Source organism: Morone saxatilis, unplaced genomic scaffold (assembly GCF_004916995.1).
Source record: "Morone saxatilis isolate NCDOM2014 unplaced genomic scaffold, NCSU_SB_2.0 Contig4, whole genome shotgun sequence".
Lineage (NCBI taxonomy): Eukaryota > Metazoa > Chordata > Actinopteri > Moronidae > Morone > Morone saxatilis.
The window spans coordinates 12,758,950-12,768,749 of NW_023339984.1; the positions used below are offsets into that span (position 1 = coordinate 12,758,950).

Sequence of the window (9,800 nt, forward strand, 5' to 3'; positions counted from 1 at the left end):
GTGTTTGGTCTCGCTAACCACGATGATGAGTCGTGATATTTCTTTCTGAGCGTGAAGCTGGCGGAGAGAGTTGATTCAGTTCATATGTTCTCTGTCATTGATGACCGTTCACTGTTTCCTAGTGGAGACATTGAGGGAAGGAGTGCGATCAGAGTGGTAGTGCAATACTGTGGAAAATAAATAACAATGCTTAAATAATGAGAGGGTTTTATTTTGGTAGGTTTTAACTCGAGCTAACAGATAATTCTGCGTACTTGTATTGTTTTATTTAAAATATATATCTATATGTTGTGTTATTTACTGTATTATATTTAATTATTGTTTATTAAAAAAATATATATCTATATGTTGTTGTGTTTTCCTTTTACTCCAAGTTATTTACCTGTATTATTATTGTATTTTTTTAATGTATTGTTTATTTTAATACATAATATATATATATATGTTGTGTTAATTACTGTATTATTATTATTGTATTTATTTATGTATTGTTTAATTTAACAAATATATATATCATATATTGTGTGTTTCTTTTACTCCAGATTATAATTTTACTCATAAAGCGTATAGGTATTTACCTACTATTTATTCTATTTTATTTTATTAGTTCTTTTGCATTAGACCTCCTGTTGTTGTTGTTATTATTATTATTGTTATTATTATCAGTCTATGGATACTACTGGAAACTGAATTTCCCATTGGGGATGAATAAAGTATCTATCTAATCTATTATAAGCTTATCAAATGTACATTTTAATAGACATCCAAAGTAGCTTTAACCAGCAAAAACATTAAAATGTCCCTTAGAGGTTAATAAATCAGAATAATCTAATAATTAACAGTAATAGCATAACTCATACATATATTATGCATTGAGTAAGTACTTTTACTTTTGATACTTTGAGTACTTTTTCTCAAAATCATGAACAACTTTTACTTTGAATTGAGTATTTTTTATAATAATTTGTACTTTTATGTAGATAAAGGATTTGAATACTAACCTCCACCACTGTCTATCGAGTATATTTGCACCCCATTATCAAGAATCTTGTGTCAATATTAAAACTGGAAATGAGCAAACCACTTTTTTACTCTTTACTCAAAACTGAATTTCAGCTGAGACTTTAATTTTTTCAATAACACTTTCACAAAACCACATTTCAAATAAATCTCCGCACAGCACTCATCTTACAGCTGGAGTGACTTCTTAGCTCGCATAATACCGTTTTAGATGCAAGGATATTGTATTTAAAACCGGTGGAAATGGCATTGTTACTGCGGCCTGGCATAAAAACAACCCGCAGCATAAATCAAAAGTTTATTGCTGCGCTCTCTAAACCAAACTGAGTGTTTCTTCCATTACAGGCAATACAAGTGCGTGATTTGTTGTTGGGTTTATTGCCAAGGAAACGCGTGGTAAAGTAACATTATTTCCCCAGGCTTAAATACTACGCTCCTTTTTCTTTTTTCTGTCTTTTTTTTTTTTTAAATGAAAGTACAAATGTGGGCTTGTCTGCGGAGCTTTTTGTTGGAGTAGGCGGGTTTTTACTCCACCTGCCAAGAAGACCGCTGGGACAAATTCCACTCTTGCTGGCCTGGAGAAACACTCAAAACTAAACAGAAAAAGAAGCAACCAATGGGTTTTACTCTACCTTTTGAGTAGCCTTGGTGTTGAACCGTCCACTGCTCAGTGTCAGTGATTGACGTGAGAAACTGGAGGAGGATTTGCTCTGGTCTTTGCAGCTCAGCCTTCATGGTGCTGCTCATGCGGTCGGACACTTCAGAGGAAAAGGGATTCATTTCACTTTCTATCTGGTGGCTGTGGAGTTTTTGATTATTTTTTCTTTTTCTTGGAGTTTAAATAACATCTTAACACAAAGTGGGGGATTGTTAAGTTGCAGCGTTGTCGGCCGCACTCCCGGCATAAAAAAACATGACATACAAATGATGTTTAACATTGCTATAGATGGAGGGTCATTCTCTAAAAATCTGGAGGACTTCGACTCTATTCGCAGTGTTCTCCTCTACAGGTCAGTAAAGCATGTATGCAAGGATGGTGCAATAACCGCAATAAAGCTGTATTTTCTAGATGTTTAAACTTAAAGCGTTTGTTTGTCCAGAGGCACTTTGTCAGAGGGTTTCTGAATACCGCAGGGGATTTAAAAACCCCGTGCAAGCCTGCAGGGAGGTGGAGATAAAAGGGGGGGAAACTGAAAATGTGCATGTGTGAATTTAATATTTAGCAGATCCAAACAATTAATTATCGTTGCTGTGACACTCAGTAGTCGGTTTCGTGGCTCTCATACATTTTACCCCTCCACGGTGATCTTATTTTGATGCGTACACGTGTTTCAAACACTTTCAGAGCGCCGCATTTGAATAAAACGCAGAATATAATTTATTTTTACAGTGTTAAATCGATTAAAATTCCGATTTAAACGCAACACGAGCAGGTGTGCGGCGTTTATCTGTGTCGTTACTGCATTATTTAACGGGACGAGCGACCCCGTCCAACGCCACATAACGAAACAACACCGCTTCAGAAAGCTTCGGCGTTGTCAGGGGCAACTGCGCCGCCAACCAATCAGACGGCGCGCATTCGCGTCACGTGGCAACGGCGCTCGTCAGCGGTAACAACATGGCGACGGAATATAAACCGGCCGTTTGACTGAAAAGTTGTCGGTTTGTTTTTGTTTGTTTTGGGAGAAAAAAAAAGCGACGTGTGATAAAATGGCCTTCGCGAGTTTCCGTCAGTGTGCAGATAAAACTCCTTGTAGCGGTGAGACGGAGGAAGATGGTGGCGGGCACGACGGCGATAGTGAGGGTGAATCTGCATCGAGTTTCAACAGCTCCGACTACTCCGAGTAAGATAAACAAACAAACAAACAAACAAACAAACAAACAAAGCACGGATGACTTCCAGGAGTCCGTCTGCAGCTGCTTGAGGTTGTGTGAGCTCAGCTGGCTGTGTGTGAGGAGGAGCTGCTGTAGCTTTAACAGTCATTAGATGGTTTACATTGGATAATTTACACTCAGAGGATGTGTTAAATTGCTGCTTTTGATCATTTATTTACACATTTAATCTAAAAACATAGTGGTTTTAGTCACTTGTATGTGTCAGGCCAGCTCTGCAGAAGAGGCAGTGTCTCCTCCTGTGTGCTTTTCATAGCTTTTGGGGAGTGTTTTTCAAGTTGGGAGGTAAACCGTGATAAATAATTGTATGCTTCCTGCCATCCTCAGTACATTTGTGGATATCGTGCTAAAGCTTTCTACCACAGGTTCTTCAAAGCGGGTTTAAAAGGAGAGAAACCAAAAGAAAAAATATCTAGTCCCACCCTTTTTGCTCCAACGTGTCATTACTTCGTACATATAGAAGTTTTTAGTGCATTTATTACAATATACACACGAACAATAACCGATAAATGCTAGAAACAAAACAGCATTTCTGACTCGACCTTGAAAGATAGTGACAGCAATTGTCCAAATTGTGAATAATATTTAAAATAGAAATAATTAGTCGTGTGAATATGATGACAAACAAGTACAGGCATCTATTGTACACTTAACTTTAAATACTTCCTTTGTTTTGTGTCTCTCGATGTTTGTTTCCGCTCAGTGACCTGGAGCCAGAATGGCTGGATGACATCCAGAAGAATGGCGAGCTTTTCTACCTGGAGCTGAGTGAGGGCGAGGAGGAGGCCGCGTTGACCCACGCCGCCGCCAACCAAGCCGTGTCCACCAACCATGTTCGCTTCAGCGAGAAGGAGGCAGAGATCATCACGGAGCAGAACAAGAAGCAGCGATGCGGCTCGCGGGCAAAAGGTGAGCCCACGCTGAAAAGGCTAGCCAGGATCCTGAGGAGAAAACGCCGGCCATCTCAGCGCAGAGGAGGAGGGAAGGATGGAGGTAAAGACAACTCGACCTTATCGTCACCTCCAGCTTCCATCCTGAAGAACCAGCCGGGTCAGAGGCAAGGTGTGACGGTGCAGCAGCAGCAGCTGAAGGAAGTGTGTGTCTACCTCAACCCTAAACGTCTCGGAGGTCCATCGACACCTCTCTCTGACGGCGGAGGCCTGTTGGAAGCGCTGCTGGGGGTCGTGCACCGGCCCTCCTGGAGCAGAGGGCAGGTAGACGCTGCGGTGGTCACACGGGAGGAAAGACTGACTGTTCACGGGTTAATACCCAACAGCCCGGCCGTCAAATGTGGCCAAATCCTAATTGGTAAGACCATAAAAGTCCAGTTAGCTGTTATCAATTATGCAGAACGACAAAATATTATCATAACCACATTTTTTTTGTGTTAGTATGAAGATCTCCTTAATCAGAATCAGAATTTTGTTTATCGCCAAGTAGGTTTTTGCGCTACGAGGAACGTGACCTGGTGCAGTTGGTGCATAAAATATACAAATATACAAATATACAATTATTTAAATCACACAAAAATCACACATCATTGCGTAAAATGGAAATAAAAACACACAAAAATTCACAAACGAAAAATTAAAACTACCTTTTAAAATATAAATAGATAAAGATAAGAAGAGAAAGCTCGTAATGTAATACTACATCAATTACACTGAAAATATGTCTATTATTTACAAGTTATTGTTCAGGCTTTGTCTCTTATTAATGTTATCGGCCTTCTTAACAGCTCATGGTCTCCTGTGGTGTTCAGGAGAGGTCAAGAGCTATTCTAACCTGTTAAAAGGTTCCTGGCCGGGCGATGACATGCACACACACCTCAGTAGAAGAGACATGTATCCGAGAGACTTGAGCTTTAGAGGAACGTTTTATTTAGATAAAAATAAAGTATTTTTTATGACTGAGGCTCTCTCCATCTTCAAAGAGAACCCATTCCCCTCACGGCAGGGAAAATGCAGCTATGCAGCAGTTATGATTTCAGTAACAGTCATCTGTAGAGTCATGAACCAGCACTGACTCATTCATTTCCACACCACTCAAATCCACTGCTGCCAAAGCACGGGCTGCAATTATTACAACACACACAGAGTTCTCTAGAAAAAGAGCCCAAAGACTAAATAACAAAAACCTCATCAAGTCAGAAAATGTTAGCCATGTGACTCATGAACTGTGTACACATGTAAAGGTAGTTAAATAGATAAATCTGTTATCACTCTGAAGGAATATCCTGCAAGAACTAGCCAAGGTTTGGGAGTCAGACTGTTTCATTTTTTTCATTCTGCATTATGTTGCTAGATATCGCCAAGCTCTTTCACTTTGTTGAATCCATAGTAACGACTACAAAAGGATAGAAATCATTATCATAGTTTCAGTTTTTCAGCCCCGTGTTGTAAAAAACCACAAAGTTCTTGTTAAAACTGCGTTCAGGACATTTAATAGCTACTTCTCATAGCCAACTCTGAGGAGCAACCGTATTCAACCCTAGTGAAAGTTTCAGCACATTTTTTCAGAGTGAATGAAGCTCTTGAGTGCAGGTCTGGTCCCGTAGAAAATCTGCCCGTTTGAAAGCTCGGCTTCAAGTGATTTTCTTCCATCAGGGCTAATGATCGGACAGTTTTTACTAGCAGACAGAGGAACGCCAGTTGTGCTTCACCACAAATGACTACCCACATCAGTTACTGTTTAGAAAGCTTTTATGCAGTGCAGCTCCATGCTTAAGCAATTAGAGCGGTTAAATACCTGAAATAGCTCCGTTACTGAGATGATGGTGAGCCTCCCTGCACTCGAGCAGGTGAAGCTGTTTATTGGCCCCTTTACTGGGTCTGTTTCATAGGTCAGAATTGATACAATCAATCAAATTATTCTAAGTAGTGTTCTTACTGACCATGTAAGTCAAATGTACGTTTGATTACCGACCAAACACAGGTCAGATGTTCATAATAAATACTGCTCGATGGTGGATCTTGTCGGTATTAGCCAGGGCACACTGTCTCTAAACTATATACAGGCAAAGTTTGGTGTTTTTTTTTCCGAGGTAACAGGACTGGAGTGCACCAAAAGATGAAGACACACTGCTTTGTTACAGTACAAAACTTAAAAAGCTGTTGTTTTTGTGTCAGTGTTTTTCATTTTTGGTGGAATTCCCTGGACACCAGTGTGCTTACTTCCCTTTGTTTTCCCATTCTAATAAATTAGTCCCAACGTCTGTGACTGTAAGCTGGTCAAACATGCACTACTAGCATTAGTTATTCTGTAAATGTTCCTTTTCTGCACACTTCTTTCAGGTGACGTGCTTCTAGCAGTGGACGATGTGGACGTGAGCTCAGAAAACATCGAGCGGGTTCTGTCCTGCATCCCAGGACCAACACAGGTCAGTGTGCGTAAAGCTACTAAAGGGACAAAGAAACGCTCAGTCACAACTTGTGTGCACACAGTTGTGTAGTTGTCAGGAGCCACTGGCTGTCATGCTCTCTGCTGGCCTGTTTGTACCCTTTTCCATATTGAGTTAGCCCTCCAAATCTGTACGGCAGCATTAAGGTCTTGTCACAAACAGCAAACTTGGACATTAAATTGCTTTGAATTGGTTCTAAGCTGCTAAAATGTGAATAGAAAGCAGAAGTCAGCGCCGTTCAACATTAGAAAACCCTCAATTACTGAGAAATGATCCTTTGATCGGTTGCTAAAAAATCCGTCGTCTGTGCCTCGGTCGTGTATTTTCACTGAAAAGCAGACCATCAAAAAGTAGGAATTCGCAAATGACAGAGTGTGTACGGATTGATGGCGAACACGACGGATAGACGGGACTGCGGTGTGACTCTTTTTTCGGTGCCACAGGAAGCTGTTGTGGGATTGAAAGCTCAGCTGATTAGAAGATGTAGTCGGGAAACGAAATTACACTGTAGGGAAAGAGCGAGGGAGATTTTTTGGAAAAGTACAAGGTTCCCCAGGCACCACGATGACTCTCAGAAAAACTTGAAATAGAGTTGTATCGCTGACAGAATGATTGTTTCGTGTGAGTGTGTGTTGGGGGATGTTTTTTCTGTGTGCCAGCCCTCCCAGATGGAACGTAGACGGTACGTATTATGTTTGTAGGAGCAAATATTAGTATTAAAGTCAGTCCACCGTGCCCTTTGTAACCCTTCAGTTACTCCTCTATGTGTGTGTGTCCGTCTATGAGCTTGCGCTAAATGACTGACATCAACAGACTGGAATTCCAGTGAGAGCACACTCCAGTCTAACCACATCCTTATTATTTATGATGAGAGAAAGTGCTGCAGTTAGCCCACTGAGCCTCTTTACTCAGTGATTTCCCGAATTGGAAAGTTTTCTGCACTTTTTCAAGTCTGAATTTGAAGCCCCTTTAGCTCAATCTAATCAAAGCTATTTCTCGCATCCTTTCGTGAATCCTTAAGAATTTAGGATACGGTGGCTTTAAATCCATTTTTATCTCTCACTTCCAGCAGTGAGTAAACCAGTCAGAGTCACCAGTTGAAAAAGGTACACATGGTGTTCCACCACTACGCTGCTCTTCTTTAATAATACCCCTAAAATTGGCCAAAATGGCTGGCAGCCCAGATGCAGGCGCCTGCTGGAGAGGCGGGTGGCCTGTGGTTAGTGCTGACAGACCTTGGAGAGTTCTGGGAGTGATCGTTGGATTAGAAAAATACAGTTTCGACATTTTTGACCAGGGGAATATGATCTTTTTTTTAACATGTATTTGGTAGCTTGGTTTTTTGAAAATAATGCTCACAATACCGTTTTTATTTTTTTGCTTACTGAATGTCTGTGTTAGGTTGGTTGCAGACACACATACAATGTCTGGGTTAGGAACTGAGATCCCTTTTGGGTCATCCTTTCCTAAAACTATGTGTCTAAAACAATGTAAGCGGTCATGGAGTTTTCAATAAATGGCATATTTCACATTCTGTGTTACAGTCAAACACCGAAATGTAGTTGGGGCGTGTCCAGTTAAGATGTGGTGGTTTTAACTTATAACTGGATCTGCAAGGTCCACGGTGGTTTGAGGTCAAATCCCAGCAGCAACCTTCACTGTTCTGCCTTCCTTACTGCGTTTTGATTAAATGTGTCAGTAAAGGAAAACTCCTCAGACGTACTGTATTGTCTTTGTAGGATATTTCTCATGCGTCAGGGTTGCACAGCATTATTCCTCATAGAAATACCTGATTTGTTAAAACGCACGTAGGGCATTTACTGAAAGAAAGGTAGAGCCTTTATCGTTCAGGACTCCTAATCACTTCTTTCTGACCTGTGATTTCAACCAGAGATCTTAAGCACATTCTTTTAACCTTTAGGATCCAGCTGTTCTTCCTCACATCTGGACTCTGGTTCTGATTTCCTTGAATTAACATCAGTTCAGCTCCGTAAACGGCCTCTCTTGCGCTGACAGGTTTCAGCCCAGAGTCAACACAACGTGTGAACAGGCATGCCACTGCAGTTTGTCGATAATGTGCACCTTGTGTACTGTGTGAGTCTTCCGTTGTGAGAGAATTTTCCTAATTGGTTTGTGTTTCCATCAATTATATGCAAGTTTAAACTATATAATAAGTGGAATGTATTTTGTATAAACACAAAATACCAGCATCGCCATTAAATTGGGGTGTTTATGATGTAAAGTATATAAATTTGCGGTCTTTGCCTGTACACAACCTCTACAAAATATAATCTGATGTAATGTACAAGACCTAAATGAAGCTTTGACAGTTTGACGCCACAGAGTTGCAGCTTCTCATCCTTCTGGGCATCTTGACTGCATGTGTTTCCATGTGCGTGCTTGTTGGATTTCCATGCAGCTCTGTTTCTGTTTCCACTGTGACTTTCTATGAATGACAAATACTGGGGTATGGAAAGTCAAAAAATACTGCATGAACGAGAGAAGATAGGCCGTCTGTTGTCTTGCCACTGTTTCTTTGAGTTGCAGCGGTCTGGTTTTAATTTTGTCAGACACACTCAGACAAAAGCACACACACACACACACAGTTCCCTGCTATTTGTTATGCTGTGGTTGGGTCTGGATGTCGGTGTCACTTTCTCTCTGACAGTTGCCATCCTGCTTTTCACGTTTTAGCCTTTTCCTGAATGAATGTGTAAGTTTTTCTCCCCTTTGGAAGCCCCGGGCGCACTGGCACACCTCTATTTTCCTAAAAACAGACAAATGAGCACCGTTAAAATGTCTTTCCAAGTATAATCATGTGGAGCCATAGTGGATTATTTTTAGAAATGAATGAAAAACTCTTGAGTGGGAATGGCAGGCCGGCTGATGCAATGATATTGTAACAGAATAAATGTTTCTTTCCCATATGGGGAATATTCTCCTTTTAATATTCTCCTTCTCACTATTTTTTTTTTCTCCAATTCTTCTTTTCTCTCTGCCTTTTCCTTATTTTCTCGTCCTCCAGGTGAGGCTGACCTTGGAGACGGTGGCTCTGGTGGACGGCAGCGGCACTAGTGACACTTCATCGGCCCGTAAGATGAAGGCCTCGCCACCAGTCAGCCAGCTAGTGCGCCTGCTGTGGGGGGAGGACACAGCCGAACTTCAGATGTCCATAGGACACATCCCGCATATTGTCATGTACCTCTCACTTAAACTGGACTCAGCATCACCACAGGAGGAGGTCAGTTTGCATACAATGTATGGTAGGACGTTTATAGGTCTTTACAGCATTCACACTTGACAAAAAGATGTGTGAAAATAAGCTCGAAGCTCCACACTATTAGTTCCTGAGATATAGGAAAGTATAAATTGACAACCTACAAATTTAAAATGCAAAATGCCATGATTATGGTTTCTGTCATATTACCCAACCTGATTTAAAGATTGAGGCCCCCATAGGCTCCAGATGTCTCTGTGGCGCAATCGG

The 9,800-nt window shown here is 41.0% G+C and overlaps 1 protein-coding gene and 1 non-coding gene across 3 annotated transcripts in view; both read left to right on the plus strand.

The window, feature by feature from the left end:
- Nucleotides 1–158, plus strand: part of LOC118338556 — a 206-nt gene extending 48 nt beyond the window's left edge. The window contains exon 1 of the small nucleolar RNA XR_004797250.1: nt 1–158. This exon is cut by the window's left edge and continues 48 nt beyond it. This is a non-coding gene — a small nucleolar RNA (small nucleolar RNA U3).
- Nucleotides 159–1,700: 1,542 nt separating this feature from the next.
- intu (inturned planar cell polarity protein) overlaps nt 1,701–9,800 on the plus strand; it is a 23,974-nt gene continuing 15,874 nt past the window's right edge. Inside the window, exons 1-4 of one of the 2 annotated variants that reach the window (XM_035675669.1) lie at nt 1,701–2,030; nt 3,617–4,221; nt 6,207–6,292; nt 9,339–9,554. In XM_035675669.1, the coding sequence (XP_035531562.1) occupies nt 1,945–2,030; nt 3,617–4,221; nt 6,207–6,292; nt 9,339–9,554 (993 nt within the window). In that variant the 5' untranslated portion in view covers nt 1,701–1,944. Of the gene's footprint in view, nt 2,031–2,652; nt 2,865–3,616; nt 4,222–6,206; nt 6,293–9,338; nt 9,555–9,800 lie in introns of those variants that run through there. The other variant, XM_035675668.1, reaches the window with a different exon arrangement.